This window comes from Oncorhynchus clarkii, chromosome 12 (assembly GCF_045791955.1).
Source record: "Oncorhynchus clarkii lewisi isolate Uvic-CL-2024 chromosome 12, UVic_Ocla_1.0, whole genome shotgun sequence".
NCBI classification, from domain to species: Eukaryota; Metazoa; Chordata; class Actinopteri; order Salmoniformes; family Salmonidae; genus Oncorhynchus; species Oncorhynchus clarkii.
In genome coordinates, this window is record NC_092158.1 from 101,396,610 (window position 1) to 101,413,888 (window position 17,279).

Consider the following 17,279-nt stretch of genomic DNA (forward strand, 5'->3'; position numbering starts at 1 on the left):
TCCTGAAACATCAGAGTCTTATGAATTACGCTCTCGTTGGCTGGCCCTCGCTTCATACTCGTCGCCAAACCCACTGGCTCCATGTCATCTACAAGACCCTGCTAGGTAAAGTCCCCCCTTATCTCAGCTCGCTGGTCACCATAGCATCTCCCAGCTGTAGCACACGCTCCAGCAGGTATATCTCTCTAGTGGTCTCTTTGGTTCCTGAAACATCAGAGTCTTCTGTTTAAAGTTACGATGACTGGGTCAGTTTAAAACACTGATCTGTAAGGTGGTTATGATGACTGGGTCAGTTTAAAACACTGATCTGTAAGGTGGTTATGATGACTGGGTCAGTTTAAAACACTGATCTGTAAGGTGGTTATGATGACTGGGTCAGTTTAAAACACTGATCTGTAAGGTGGTTATGATGACTGGGTCAGTTTAAAACACTGATCTGTATTATAGTTATGATGACTGGGTCAGTTTAAAACACTGATCTGTAAGGTGGTTATGATGACTGGGTCAGTTTAAAACACTGATCTGTGTTATAGTTATGATGACTGGGTCAGTTTAAAACACTGATCTGTATTATAATTATGATGACTGGGTCAGTTTAAAACACTGATCTGTAAGGTGGTTATGATGACTGGGTCAGGTTAAAACACTGATCTGTGTTTAATCTTTAGAACAGAAGTTAATTTCCCTGCAATCTAAACATGCTGTTCGCATCCCAAATAGCACCCTATTCCCTACATAGGGCTTTGGTCTAAAGTAGTGCACTATGGGCCCTATTCCCTACATAGGGCTTTGGTCTAAAGTCGTGCACTATGGCACCCTATTCCCTATATAGTGCACTACTTTTAACCAGGGCCCGATTTAGGATGCGGACACAGTCTGGTCATCTTTAACCATCAGGAAGAACACTGTAGTGCCGAGGCAGTGTCGCAGCAGCAGTGTGTGTGTCTGTGTGTCGACTACAGCAGTCTGGTAATTAGTAACAATGAAGGATTAAGCTGTGAGCTCCTCTGACACACACAAGCCTGTGTAGCTGCTTTAGGAAGGGGACAGGAGGAACTCAGGCAGGTAATTACCCAGACAAAGAGCCCGGGACTAGTCTCATCAATCACAACTAAGATGTCTACTGAAGAACAACACAGGAAGTCTGTATCTCAAACGGCACCCTATTCCCTATATAGTGCACTACTTTAGACCAGGGCCCCTAGGGAAGGTGTAGAGAATAGGGTACCATTTGAGAGTCAGACTAAGAGTGTGAGAGTCAGTAAAGTATACCTCGTCTCTGTCAGCTTGTCAGTTTGAATGACAGAAAAGCATCTCATATATATATATTAGTGTGTCCTTACCTACCCTAGCAGTATGAGTGTCATCTCTTCTGTATCCGTGAGAGAGAGAGTCTGGTTGCATGTACTGAGTGTGTGTGTGTACATGGAGCCCCAGTGAGCCACGCTCACGAGACTGGCCTCATTTTTCCAAGTGGATTACAGGCAGCTAACGACATGTGTCACTCAGCCTGCGTCCCTGACGACTCCCTATTCCAGGGATCCTCAACTAGATTCAGCCGCGAGCCGAGTGGCTGTTCGGGGGGCCGGGCTCCCGAGTGGCTGTTCGGGGGGCCGGGCTCCCGAGTGGCTGTTCGGGGGGCCGGGCTCCCGAGTGGCTGTTCGGGGGGCCGGGCTCCCGAGTGGCTGTTCAGGGGGACAGGCTTTCAAGTGGCTGTTCAGGGGGTCGGGCTCCCGAGTGGGCTCCCAGGTGGCGCAGCGGCCTAAAGCACTGCATCTCAGTGCTAGAGGCGTCACTACAGACCCTGGTTCAATCCTGGGCTGGATAACAACCGGCCGTGATTGGAAGTCCCATAGGGTGGTGCATCATTTGCCCAGCGTCGTCCGGGTTACGGGAGGGTTTGGCCGGGGGAGGCAGTAAATTAAGAATTTGTTCTTAACTGACTTGCCTAGTTAAATACAAGTTTAAATAAAATAAAAATATACTTACAAATCATTTGGAGATTGTGCTTCTTGCAGTCAATTTGCAAACAGATATATTGTTTGACTAAAACAACCATTTTAATAGCCTCTAGCACTGAGATGCAGTGTCTTAGACCACTGAACCAGGTACTGTAGTGATATAGCCTCTAGCACTGAGATGCAGTGTCTTAGACCACTGAACCAGGTACTGTAGTGATATAGCCTCTAGCACTGAGATGCAGTGTCAGACCACTGAACCAGGTACTGTAGTGATATAGCCTCTAGCACTGAGATGCAGTGTCAGACCACTGAACCAGGTACTGTAGTGATATAGCCTCTAGCACTGCGATGCAGTGTCTTAGACCGCTGAACCAGGTACTGTAGTGATATAGCCTCTAGCACTGAGATGCAGTGTCAGACCACTGAACCAGGTACTGTAGTGATATAGCCTCTAGCACTGAGATGCAGTGTCAGACCACTGAACCAGGTACTGTAGTGATATAGCCTCTAGCACTGAGATGCAGTGTCAGACCACTGAACCAGGTACTGTAGTGATATAGCCTCTAGCACTGAGATGCAGTGTCAGACCACTGAACCAGGTACTGTAGTGATATAGCCTCTAGCACTGAGATGCAGTGTCAGACCACTGAACCAGGTACTGTAGTGATATAGCCTCTAGCACTGAGATGCAGTGTCAGACCACTGAACCAGGTACTGTAGTGATATAGCCTCTAGCACTGAGATGCAGTGTCAGACCACTGAACCAGGTACTGTAGTGATATAGCCTCTAGCACTGAGATGCAGTGTCTTAGACCGCTGAACCAGGTACTGTAGTGATATAGCCTCTAGCACTGAGATGCAGTGTCTTAGACCACTGAACAAGGTACTGTAGTGATATAGCCTCTAGCACTGAGATGCAGTGTCTTAGACCACTGAACCAGGTACTGTAGTGATATAGCCTCTAGCACTGAGATGCAGTGTCAGACCACTGAACCAGGTACTGTAGTGATATAGCCTCTAGCACTGAGATGCAGTGTCAGACCACTGAACCAGGTACTGTAGTGATATAGCCTCTAGCACTGAGATGCAGTGTCAGACCACTGAACCAGGTACTGTAGTGATATAGCCTCTAGCACTGAGATGCAGTGTCAGACCACTGAACCAGGTACTGTAGTGATATAGCCTCTAGCACTGAGATGCAGTGTCAGACCACTGAACCAGGTACTGTAGTGATATAGCCTCTAGCACTGAGATGCAGTGTCTTAGACCGCTGAACCAGGTACTGTAGTGATATAGCCTCTAGCACTGAGATGCAGTGTCATAGACCACTGAACCAGGTACTGTAGTGATATAGCCTCTAGCATTAGAAATGCAGTGTCATAGACCGCTGAACCAGGTACTGTAGTGATATAGCCTCTAGCACTGAGATGCAGTGTCAGACCACTGAACCAGGTACTGTAGTGATATAGCCTCTAGCACTGAGATGCAGTGTCTTAGACCACTGAACCAGGTACTGTAGTGATATAGCCTCTAGCACTGAGATGCAGTGTCAGACCACTGAACCAGGTACTGTAGTGATATAGCCTCTAGCACTGAGATGCAGTGTCAGACCACTGAACCAGGTACTGTAGTGATATAGCCTCTAGCACTGAGATGCAGTGTCTTAGACCACTGAACCAGGTACTGTAGTGATATAGCCTCTAGCACTGAGATGCAGTGTCAGACCACTGAACCAGGTACTGTAGTGATATAGCCTCTAGCACTGAGATGCAGTGTCAGACCACTGAACCAGGTACTGTAGTGATATAGCCTCTAGCACTGAGATGCAGTGTCTTAGACCGCTGAACCAGGTACTGTAGTGATATAGCCTCTAGCACTGAGATGCAGTGTCATAGACCACTGAACCAGGTACTGTAGTGATATAGCCTCTAGCATTAGAGATGCAGTGTCATAGACCGCTGAACCAGGTACTGTAGTGATATAGCCTCTAGCACTGAGATGCAGTGTCAGACCACTGAACCAGGTACTGTAGTGATATAGCCTCTAGCACTGAGATGCAGTGTCTTAGACCACTGAACCAGGTACTGTAGTGATATAGCCTCTAGCACTGAGATGCAGTGTCAGACCACTGAACCAGGTACTGTAGTGATATAGCCTCTAGCACTGAGATGCAGTGATATAGAGCGCTGAACCAGGTACTGTAGTGATATAGCCTCTAGCACTGAGATGCAGTGATATAGACCGCTGAACCAGGTACTGTAGTGATATAGCCTCTAGCACTGAGATGCAGTGATATAGACCGCTGAACCAGGTACTGTAGTGATATAGCCTCTAGCACTGAGATGCAGTGTCTTAGACCGCTGAACCAGGTACTGCAGTGATATAGCCTCTAGCACTGAGATGCAGTGTCAGACCACTGAACCAGGTACTGTAGTGATATAGCCTCTAGCACAGAGATGCAGTGTCAGACCACTGAACCAGGTACTGTAGTGATATAGCCTCTAGCACTGAGATGCAGTGTCAGACCACTGAACCAGGTACTGTAGTGATATAGCCTCTAGCACTGAGATGCAGTGTCTTAGACCACTGAACCAGGTACTGTAGTGATATAGCCTCTAGCACTGAGATGCAGTGATATAGACCGCTGAACCAGGTACTGTAGTGATATAGCCTCTAGCACTGAGATGCAGTGATATAGACCGCTGAACCAGGTACTGTAGTGATATAGCCTCTAGCACTGAGATGCAGTGTCTTAGACCACTGAACAAGGTACTGTAGTGATATAGCCTCTAGCACTGAGATGCAGTGTCTTAGACCACTGAACCAGGTACTGTAGTGATATAGCCTCTAGCACTGAGATGCAGTGTCAGACCACTGAACCAGGTACTGTAGTGATATAGCCTCTAGCACTGAGATGCAGTGTCAGACCACTGAACCAGGTACTGTAGTGATATAGCCTCTAGCACTGAGATGCAGTGTCAGACCACTGAACCAGGTACTGTAGTGATATAGCCTCTAGCACTGAGATGCAGTGTCAGACCACTGAACCAGGTACTGTAGTGATATAGCCTCTAGCACTGAGATGCAGTGTCAGACCACTGAACCAGGTACTGTAGTGATATAGCCTCTAGCACTGAGATGCAGTGTCTTAGACCGCTGAACCAGGTACTGTAGTGATATAGCCTCTAGCACTGAGATGCAGTGTCATAGACCACTGAACCAGGTACTGTAGTGATATAGCCTCTAGCATTAGAGATGCAGTGTCATAGACCGCTGAACCAGGTACTGTAGTGATATAGCCTCTAGCACTGAGATGCAGTGTCAGACCACTGAACCAGGTACTGTAGTGATATAGCCTCTAGCACTGAGATGCAGTGTCTTAGACCACTGAACCAGGTACTGTAGTGATATAGCCTCTAGCACTGAGATGCAGTGTCAGACCACTGAACCAGGTACTGTAGTGATATAGCCTCTAGCACTGAGATGCAGTGTCAGACCACTGAACCAGGTACTGTAGTGATATAGCCTCTAGCACTGAGATGCAGTGTCTTAGACCACTGAACCAGGTACTGTAGTGATATAGCCTCTAGCACTGAGATGCAGTGTCAGACCACTGAACCAGGTACTGTAGTGATATAGCCTCTAGCACTGAGATGCAGTGTCAGACCACTGAACCAGGTACTGTAGTGATATAGCCTCTAGCACTGAGATGCAGTGTCAGACCACTGAACCAGGTACTGTAGTGATATAGCCTCTAGCACTGAGATGCAGTGTCTTAGACCGCTGAACCAGGTACTGTAGTGATATAGCCTCTAGCACTGAGATGCAGTGTCATAGACCACTGAACCAGGTACTGTAGTGATATAGCCTCTAGCATTAGAGATGCAGTGTCATAGACCGCTGAACCAGGTACTGTAGTGATATAGCCTCTAGCACTGAGATGCAGTGTCAGACCACTGAACCAGGTACTGTAGTGATATAGCCTCTAGCACTGAGATGCAGTGTCTTAGACCACTGAACCAGGTACTGTAGTGATATAGCCTCTAGCACTGAGATGCAGTGTCAGACCACTGAACCAGGTACTGTAGTGATATAGCCTCTAGCACTGAGATGCAGTGATATAGAGCGCTGAACCAGGTACTGTAGTGATATAGCCTCTAGCACTGAGATGCAGTGATATAGACCGCTGAACCAGGTACTGTAGTGATATAGCCTCTAGCACTGAGATGCAGTGATATAGACCGCTGAACCAGGTACTGTAGTGATATAGCCTCTAGCACTGAGATGCAGTGTCTTAGACCGCTGAACCAGGTACTGCAGTGATATAGCCTCTAGCACTGAGATGCAGTGTCAGACCACTGAACCAGGTACTGTAGTGATATAGCCTCTAGCACAGAGATGCAGTGTCAGACCACTGAACCAGGTACTGTAGTGATATAGCCTCTAGCACTGAGATGCAGTGTCAGACCACTGAACCAGGTACTGTAGTGATATAGCCTCTAGCACTGAGATGCAGTGTCAGACCACTGAACCAGGTACTGTAGTGATATAGCCTCTAGCACTGAGATGCAGTGTCTTAGACCACTGAACCAGGTACTGTAGTGATATAGCCTCTAGCACTGAGATGCAGTGATATAGACCGCTGAACCAGGTACTGTAGTGATATAGCCTCTAGCACTGAGATGCAGTGATATAGACCGCTGAACCAGGTACTGTAGTGATATAGCCTCTAGCACTGAGATGCAGTGATATAGACCGCTGAACCAGGTACTGTAGTGATATAGCCTCTAGCACTGAGATGCAGTGTCAGACCACTGAACCAGGTACTGTAGTGATATAGCCTCTAGCACTGAGATGCAGTGTCAGACCACTGAACCAGGTACTGTAGTGATATAGCCTCTAGCACTGAGATGCAGTGTCAGACCACTGAACCAGGTACTGTAGTGATATAGCCTCTAGCACCGAGATGCAGTGTCTTAGACCGCTGAACCAGGTACTGCAGTGATATAGCCTCTAGCACTGAGATGCAGTGTCTTAGACCGCTGAACCAGGTACTGTAGTGATATAGCCTCTAGCACTGAGATGCAGTGTCTTAGACCGCTGAACCAGGTACTGTAGTGATATAGCCTCTAGCACTGAGATGCAGTGTCAGACCACTGAACCAGGTACTGTAGTGATATAGCCTCTAGCACTGAGATGCAGTGTCAGACCACTGAACCAGGTACTGTAGTGATATAGCCTCTAGCACTGAGATGCAGTGTCAGACCACTGAACCAGGTACTGTAGTGATATAGCCTCTAGCACTGAGATGCAGTGTCAGACCACTGAACCAGGTACTGTAGTGATATAGCCTCTAGCACTGCGATGCAGTGTCTTAGACCGCTGAACCAGGTACTGTAGTGATATAGCCTCTAGCACTGAGATGCAGTGTCAGACCACTGAACCAGGTACTGTAGTGATATAGCCTCTAGCACTGAGATGCAGTGTCAGACCACTGAACCAGGTACTGTAGTGATATAGCCTCTAGCACTGAGATGCAGTGTCTTAGACCACTGAACCAGGTACTGTAGTGATACAGCCTCTAGCACTGAGATGCAGTGTCAGACCACTGAACCAGGTACTGTAGTGATATAGCCTCTAGCACTGAGATGCAGTGATATAGAGCGCTGAACCAGGTACTGTAGTGATATAGCCTCTAGCACTGAGATGCAGTGATATAGACCGCTGAACCAGGTACTGTAGTGATATAGCCTCTAGCACTGAGATGCAGTGTCTTAGACCGCTGAACCAGGTACTGTAGTGATATAGCCTCTAGCACTGAGATGCAGTGTCAGACCACTGAACCAGGTACTGTAGTGATATAGCCTCTAGCACTGAGATGCAGTGTCAGACCACTGAACCAGGTACTGTAGTGATATAGCCTCTAGCACTGAGATGCAGTGTCAGACCACTGAACCAGGTACTGTAGTGATATAGCCTCTAGCACTGAGATGCAGTGTCAGACCACTGAACCAGGTACTGTAGTGATATAGCCTCTAGCACTGCGATGCAGTGTCTTAGACCGCTGAACCAGGTACTGTAGTGATATAGCCTCTAGCACTGAGATGCAGTGTCATAGACCACTGAACCAGGTACTGTAGTGATATAGCCTCTAGCATTAGAGATGCAGTGTCATAGACCGCTGAACCAGGTACTGTAGTGATATAGCCTCTAGCACTGAGATGCAGTGTCTTAGACCGCTGAACCAGGTGCTGTAGTGACTCCTCTAGCACTGAGATGCAGTGATATAGACCACTGAACCAGGTACTGTAGTGATATAGCCTCTAGCACTGAGATGCAGTGTCTTAGACCGTTGAACCAGGTACTGTAGTGATATAGCCTCTAGCACTGAGATGCAGTGATTTAGACCGCTGAACCAGGTACTGCAGTGATATAGCCTATAGCACTGAGATGCAGTGATATAGACCGTTGAACCAGGTACTGCAGTGATATAGCCTCTAGCACTGAGATGCAGTGATAGAGAACGCTGAACCAGGTACTGCAGTGATATAGCCTCTAGCACTGAGATGCAGTGCCTTAGACCGCTGAACCAGGTACTGCAGTGATATAGCCTCTAGCACTGAGATGCAGTGATATAGACCGCTGAACCAGGTACTGTAGTGATATAGCCTCTAGCACTGCGATGCAGTGTCTTAGACCACTGAACCAGGTACTGTAGTGATATAGCCTCTAGCACTGAGATGCAGTGTCTTAGACCGCTGAACCAGGTACTGTAGTGATATAGCCTCTAGCACTGAGATGCAGTGATATAGCCTCTAGCACTGAGATGCAGTGATATAGACCGCTGAACCAGGTACTGTAGTGATATAGCCTCTAGCACTGAGATGCAGTGATATAGACCGCTGAACCAGGTACTGTAGTGATATAGCCTCTAAGCACTGAGATGCAGAGTCTTAGACCACTGAACCAGGCACTGTAGTGATATAGCCTCTAAGCACTGAGATGCAGTGTCTTAGACCGCTGAACCAGGTACTGTAGTGATATAGCCTCTAGCACTGAGATGCAGTGTCTTAGACCGCTGAACCAGGTACTGCAGTGATATAGCCTCTAGCACTGAGATGCAGTGTCTTAGACCGCTGAACCAGGTACTGTAGTGATATAGCCTCTAGCACTGAGATGCAGTGTCTTAGACCACTGAACCAGGTACTGTAGTGATATAGCCTCTAGCACTGAGATGCAGTGCCTTAGACCACTGAACCAGGTACTGTAGTGATATAGCCTCTAGCACTGAGATGCAGTGTCTTAGACCGCTGAACCAGGTACTGTAGTGATATATCTCAGTGCTAGATGCTATGTCTTAGACCGCTGAACCACTCAGGAGCTCATCATTACCAGATCTTCTCATATGTCATCTTTTAACTAGCTATTATCATATTGATTAATTTTATGTCACAAAAAAAAAACTTGCATAAACACTGAATATAATGTAGGCCTACTTGTTAGGGTAACTTGGGGTAAATCTCCACCCGGGGTAACAAGCCCCCTGCCTGTACTTCTCACAGAAACCACTTCGTCATTATCCCCCCCAAAACATTTTCCCTGGTTTCCACTACTCTTTCTGATCAAAAAATATAATCTGACTCACAATTTTTTTAAGTCATTCCAAAAGAAATGAAATTGGAAGTATAGAGAGACGTTGTACCCCAAGCCACCCTACAATTGTCAGACGTTACATTTCACCCCACTCTCCCCTAGGCACATGTCAGTGCTTCTGCTAAACATCCTGGGTTTAAAACGGAGACGTTCGCGCATATTTAGGAGATGAGAAATAAATACAAGTAGGACTGGAAAGCTGGGATTTCTCTCTTTTCCAACAAAAAGCCTTTAAAATGTCTGTTTCTGAGATTGAAGAATTATTGTGCATTAACTTCTTGTCAGACTGCATGTTTCCCTCCCTGTGGCGCTGAGAACAGGGATGAGCCACGACAGGAATATGTATCTAGCATAGAGCAACAAGCCGACAAGGTAAATAGATTAAAAATATTCTACTATGGGGTTGTTAGATTTTCTTATTATTTACTTGTTTTGTTTGCAGAGGAAAAGTACATGTGGAATGATATCGCAGCTACAAAAAATGCACCTCAGCAGAAATATGTGTTAATGTTTGATATTTGTTGTTGTTGTGAGGCGGTAATGATTTTGCCGTGGCGCAGCACCACAGCAAAAGGAGCAATACGTTTGACCAGGTCACATAGGGTAGACCCAAAGGCAGCACTATGCAGGGAATGGGACAATGACCAGGTCACATAGGGTAGACCCAAAGGCAGCACTATACAGGGAATGGGACAATAGGGTAGACCCAAAGGCAGCACTATGCAGGGAATGGGACAATAGGGTAGACCCATTGGCAGCACTATACAGGGAATGGGACAATAGGGTAGACCCAAAGGCAGCACTATACAGGGAATGGGACAATAGGGTAGACCCAAAGGCAGCACTATACAGGGAATGGGACAATAGGGTAGACCCAAAGGCAGCACTATACAGGGAATGGGACAATGACCAGGTCACATGGGGTAGACCCAAAGGCAGCACTATACAGGGAATGGGCCAATAGGGTAGACCCAAAGGCAGCACTATGCAGGGAATGGGACAATAGGGTAGACCCAAAGGCAGCACTATGCAGGGAATGGGCCAATAGGGTAGACGCAAAGGCAGCACTATGCAGGGAATGGGCCAATAGGGTAGACCCAAAGGCAGCACTATGCAGGGAATGGGACAATAGGTTTGACCAGGTCACATGGGGTAGACCCAAAGGCAGCACTATACAGGGAATGGGACAATGACCAGGTCACATGGGGTAGACCCAAAGGCAGCACTATACAGGGAATGGGCCAATAGGGTAGACCCAAAGGCAGCACTATACAGGGAATGGGACAATGACCAGGTCACATGGGGTAGACCCAAAGGCAGCACTATACAGGGAATGGGCCAATAGGGTAGACCCAAAGGCAGCACTATGCAGGGAATGGGCCAATAGGGTAGACCCAAAGGCAGCACTATGCAGGGAATGGGCCAATAAGGTAGACCCATAGGCAGAACTATGCAGGGAATGGGACAATAGGTTTGACCAGGTCACATGGGGTAGACCCAAAGGCAGCACAATGCAGGGAATGGGCCAATAGGGTAGACCCAAAGGCAGCACTATGCAGGGAATGGGCCAATAAGGTAGACCCATAGGCAGCACTATGCAGGGAATGGGACAATAGGTTTGACCAGGTCACATGGGGTAGACCCAAAGGCAGCACAATGCAGGGAATGGGACAATAGGTTTTGCTATGAAAAGTTAAGCATTAGATCACATATTTTGGTATTGCCTCCATGTAGCTTGTTTGTGGCCACAGGTTGAAGGCTGAAAAATATCAACATTAATCTAAACATTAACCCGATAAATAGCGCTGTTGGGCGAGTCGGAAAACCAGAAATCAACTACCTGGAAATCACAAGAGGGCTGTTGACAGAGATAGGTGGGATCGGGCATTAAATGTACTTTTTGGACCACCAGCCACCGTAGCAGGTAGATAAAAAAAATATATGTGATTCCTTTAATTGCTTTATTTTTTTAAAACCCAGCAGAAATAAGTTGAAAACAGCCACCGTAGCAGGTAGATAAAAAAATAAAAAATAAAAATATGTGATTAATTTAATTGCTTAATAAAAAAAGAAGCAGAAATACGTTAAACAGCTACTGCATTATTTATTAAGCTATAAATGTGATAAAACGTCACTATTTTTTTTTACTCACAAATGCAGGTGGAATGGTCACACTGGAGCCTTGACCTCTTACCCACCAATGCCACAATCTACCTGCATTTGGCAGGTCTTAATTTTAGGCCCTGGATGGGATGGACTGCGAGTAGTTGGGGGGCGGGGTTTAAAGAGTAGTTGGGGGGGGCGGGGTTTAAAGAGTAGTTGGGGGGCGGGGTTTAAAGAGTAGTTGGGGGGGCGGGGTTTAAAGAGTAGTTGGGGGGGCGGGGTTTAAAGAGTAGTTGGGGGGGCGGGGTTTAAAGAGTAGTTGGGGGGCGGGGTTTAAAGAATAGTTGGGGGGCGGGGTTTAAAGAGTGGTTGGGGGGCGGCGTTTAAAGAGTAGTTGGGGGGCGGGGTTTAAAGAGTAGTTGGGGGGCGGGGTTTAAAGAATAGTTGGGGGGCGGGGTTTAAAGAGTAGTTGGGGGGGCGGGGTTTAAAGAGTAGTTGGGGGGCGGGGTTTAAAGAGTAGTTGGGGGGCGGGGTTTAAAGAGTAGTTGGGGGGGCGGGGTTTAAAGAGTAGTTGGGGGGCGGGGTTTAAAGAGTAGTTGGGGGGGCGGGGTTTAAAGAGTAGTTGGGGGGCGGGGTTTAAAGAGTAGTTGGGGGGCGGGGTTTAAAGAGTAGTTGGGGGGGCGGGGTTTAAAGAGTAGTTGGGGGGCGGGGTTTAAAGAGTAGTTGGGGGGGCGGGGTTTAAAGAGTAGTTGGGGGGGGCGGGGTTTAAAGAGTAGTTGGGGGGGCGGGGTTTAAAGAGTAGTTGGGGGGGCGGGGTTTACAAACTCACCTTCTATAACAGTTATGACTGAAAATACAATGTATAATACAAGTACATCAAAATATGGACTCGTCAACCCAAAGGAGGGCTACTTTGAAGAATCTCAAACAAACTAAATAGATTTTAACACGTTTTTTTGGTAATTACATGATTCCATATGTTATTTCATAGTTTTGATGTCTTCACTAGTCTCCTACAATGTAGAACATAGTAAAATAAAGAAAAACCCTTGAATGAGGAGGTTTGTCCCAACTTTTGACTGGTACTGTACATGTAACCAAAGAAAAAGCTGTCAAAAATAAAAAAAATTGTCCCCAGAAGAGTTCGTCCTGCATCTCAGTAGGAGTGCTGATCTCAGATCAGTCTGTCCTGCATCTCAGTAGGAGTGCTGCTCTAGAATCAGTTTGTCCTGCATCTTAGTAGGAGTGCTGATCTCAGATCAGTCTGTCCTGCATCTCAGTAGGAGTGCTGCTCTAGAATCAGTTTGTCCTGCATCTTAGTAGGAGTGCTGATCTCAGATTAGTCTGTCCCTCATCTCGGTAGGAGTGCTGATCTCAGATCAGTCTGTCCTGCATCTCAGTAGGAGTGCTGATCTCAGATCAGTCTGTCCTGCATCTCAGTAGGAGTGCTGATCTCAGATCAGTCTGTCCTGCATCTCAGTAGGAGTGCTGATCTCAGATCAGTCTGTCCTGCATCTCAGTAGGAGTGCTGATCTCATATCAGTTTGTCCTGCATCTCAGTAGATGCTCTAGAATGAGTTTGTCCTGCATCTCAGTAGGAGTGATACTCTAGAATGAGTTTGTCTTGCATCTCAGTAGGACTGCTGATCTCAGATCAGTTTGTCCTGCATCTCAGTAGGAGTGCTGCTCATCTAGGATCAGTTTGTCCTGCATCTCAGAGTAGGAGTGCTTACCACTGGTACTAAGTTATGTACATTAAGTAAGAGTAGTGCATGGTATTCAGCAGCTGGGATGGGAAAGGGGCCAGGCCAGGAATAACCACTGGTGTTAAGTTAGGTACATTTAGTAAGATGTTAAAATGAAAATGGTTATAAGAATGACAAGGTGCCAATGTAAACCAACTGGTTGTAGTGTATGACTATTACAGAGCCTCTTGTCCATGCACCTCAACTAGACCTGAATCTGCTCATCCAAACACCAGTTGTGTAAATAAATCAGAGATTCTATCAGTTGGACTGATGCACCTGTGGTAATGATGAATGATATGTAATCTCCATCCTATGCATCACAAATGATCATAATGCTAAAGTGCATGCTATTGACGAACATTTTTGCTAAACTGTCAGAAATGTTGTTGACTGTCCCAACTTAATGGGGATCATTAAAAATGGCGCGTTGTCTTCAATACAATGAAGCAGCAAATCCCCGCGCGCTGGCTGTGTCGATGCAACCTCCACATGCAGGCCTTGCCGCAGAAACATAAACCCTGCCACCCACCTCGAGTTGTTATGTTGGCTAAATCCTCAACTTGGCTAAACGCCATCTATCTAGCTGTGCACCATTAAATATTTCCGGGCATCTTTTGGGGACAGGTGCTTATTTCAGTAACGTTAGTTCGCAAAGCTAGACTATCGTTGATGTACGGCAAAACCAAATTGACGCATCTGTGTTGATTAACTTGAATTGTAAGCTAGCTAGTACCTCTTTGCTAGCTAATGAAATAGGTAGATAGATATCACCACTGCTACATTAGTTAGCCATCTAGCTAGCTACATGATTATTTAATGTATACCTGGCTCATTTGAAAGTCACATAAATGACACGCGAGTCTCAATGACGATGATGCAAACCATTCCCTTTATAAAAACGTAAACAAACAGGCTAAGGGCCTTGCTTCAAATGGATCGCTTTAAAATGCTAGCTAAGTATCCACCATCTTGGAATCGCCACACACCCCCCCCGGTCCACGGAGAGGCCTCCTATAACGGTCACTAAAAGGCCAACCATTTTCAGTTAACAAATCAGCAAAACAATTATATTACAAATATAAATTATTAAATTATACATATATTGTTTACAACTAAACTGAGTGATCGTACCTTGTTACCTGGCTACTGTAGCTTGGCTACCGTTCGCTGGTTAGCGGCTAGCTGACGTTAGTTAGCTAATTACAAATTCATTACACAGTTGGCTAGTTAGGCAAACAAATAGTAAACGCACCGTAGCCATTAGATCCCTGTAAAAAAAAATACCTCAACTAACTTACCAATTGGTCTGTCAAATGTGTAAGTAAATAGCAACATTTCCCTAATACCTGCTGGGTCATTAATAGCCATTGTTAAAACGGCATGCGTAGGCTCAAAGAGTCATGTGAAACAAGCTAACTTTAGCTAAGTGGGCTACTGTTTACAAAACATGAACGGGAGTGTAACATCCAGACTAAAAATGCGTTACCGTTAACCCCTGTGACCGGGGCACAAACGATCGATTTTGTAGCGCGAGTGAGAGCTATTGACCCGGGTTTATTTTGGCAACTAGTAGGTTGGCTAGCTAACCGCGATGAATGAATTGTACATGCTATTGCTAACTAGCCAACTGATCCAAATATACATCAATGTAAGTTAAGCTTGTTAGGTGACAGATATACGACGGTTGTAAATATACTGTAAAAACGTGTGGTTTATGTAATGTTTCACTCGTGTTGTCTTACGTTAAACCAAAACGGATGTTTTGACCATCGTTAGCTACCAAGTTGACTGCGCCACGTTTAATCACGCCGACTTGGACTAGCTAGCTAGCGTCAAGACCGTGAGAGTGCAAGAAATCAGTCCGTGAATGTGCTAACCTGCCAGTTGCATATGTGTGATGTAAGTTAGCGAGTCTCGGCTAGTTACCGGGTCGTCCAACGTTAACTAACTAGTTACATCCAACGACGCTTGTATTTGACATGTCAACAACACTTAAGTTAAAGCTAAGCTAACGTTGGCTACTGACTAAACGAGGTCAGATGCTGCTGCTGCAATGGACGCATCATCAGCAAAATGAGTTGTGACCATTCAGTCTAGGCCTTGATGTTTACAGTGACGATACATCAGTTCACGCTAGCTATGCACTTCCAACTATTTTACTGTAATTGTTGTGTTAGTTTATCGTCCCCTTCCCGTGACTTTTTCGTACCTTCCATCTCCATATCCTCGGGCTCGCTAAGTTGTTGCTCGCCGGCTTTCTGCTGCTGCTGTTGTTGAGTGTGGTGGTGGTTCATGTTGGCAACTGTTGTGAAGAGATGATGATGCCTGTTGTCTTTGTTCCCCTCGAACTTGTCGGTTGCTGGTTCCGCGGGGAGCCGGTTACTGGGTTGTTGGTGAGGTGTTTGCGGGTGCGGAGGTGGAATAGACAGGTCAAACCTGGTCGGCTGGGCCTGTTCTAAAACAACCTCGGCCTTTTCTCCCGTCAGCGCCGGGGATTGAGGGGAGGAGGTCGGTGGGGGAGCAGGCAGAGAAACGCGGACGTATTTGCTTGCTATTCGCCCAATCTCGGCGCCTTGATGGGTGCAAGTCACTGACGGTGGTGATGACTACGGCTCCAAAAAAGGGAGACCCGTTGAATTAAATAAGTCCCGACTTTTACCCCGGGTAATATGGGGCAATTGGTTAAGTGAGAAAGACAACTCACGACCTGCAGCCTGAGAAACAAATACTGTTGCCCTGTTTTAAAGCCAACTGGCACAAGGCAGCCAACTAACGAAATTAGTCAATCGGGAAAAACAAATGTTCATAAACTATCAATGCACATTGAAATACAACTTTCCTTTCGATATTCCCAGTCCGTGTGCTCCTCCGATTGTCCCTCGTCTGGGGGAGAGCAGAGAAAAAAGCTATCCATTCAAACCTGCTTCTAATTTGAAATCGCAGTAATTTAGAAGTTTAGGGTGATAGCGATGCCACAGCCCGATATCGACTTTCCCACACATTAAATCACCGTATTAATATTAGCAACAAAATTCAGCACCTTGTCGCATTTCAAAACGTCTGTTCAATGAATAAATGTGCCCGGTCACAGCCAGAGCCTCTCACCCGCTTCCTTGGTTTGTGATGTTGAGTTTGAGGTAAAAACTCAAAATGGCGGTCGCGCTCTTCTCTGAAATGTCACATCCGCATGGAGATCTAAACACTCCCGCACACAGCAGAATCGCTGGGTCGCTCGCTGACTGACTGTCTATTTTTCATTAACCAATATACTGGTCAGCAATCATAGGCTACAACTCATGGCAGTAAAAAAATATATAATCATAGCTAATATTATAGGTTAGTTGGTATAACGGGTTATAGCAGAGGTGTCAAGATCATTTTGCTCCGGGGGCCGCATTCGGTCTTCAACGAGGTCCGGAGGGCCGCGCTGAAAACTGGTTATATTTCCACACCGTCAAAAAGTGCAAAAAAAATTGTCCTCTATCCATCGTTTTTTGAATTTTCGATGCTCCCTGACTGTCTAGCCTTCATTTAGGTGATTATTAGCAAGCTGGACAAGAAACTGTATGAATGTAAGTCAATTATAATTGACAAAGTTTCGATTTGGTTTTAGTCATTTTACAGTAAGCCTATAATAAGTATGTTACAGTATGTCCCCCCCCCCCCCCCAAAAAAAAAAAAAAACACCCATGGGCCGGATTCTGACACCCCTGGGTTATAGCGTTTACCAGAAATAAGAGTGTACTGGATGCAGTTAAAGGGCCCATTTTCTTTAAAATAATTGCAACAAGACACTGCAAACACATAACATCAA

General features: G+C 46.2%; 2 protein-coding genes across 3 annotated transcripts in view; one reads left to right on the forward strand and one right to left on the reverse strand.

The window, feature by feature from the left end:
* Positions 1-16,676, reverse strand: part of LOC139421750 (ubiquitin carboxyl-terminal hydrolase 7) — a 66,923-nt gene extending 50,247 nt beyond the window's left edge. For both annotated transcript variants that reach the window (XM_071172868.1, XM_071172870.1), the window contains exon 1: positions 15,675-16,676. In XM_071172868.1, the coding sequence (XP_071028969.1) occupies positions 15,675-15,759 (85 nt within the window). In that variant the 5' untranslated portion in view covers positions 15,760-16,676. The remainder of the gene's footprint in view (positions 1-15,674) is intronic.
* LOC139421752 (NLR family CARD domain-containing protein 3-like) overlaps positions 1-17,279 on the forward strand; it is a 1,082,035-nt gene that overhangs the window by 663,180 nt on the left and 401,576 nt on the right. The window lies entirely within an intron of this gene.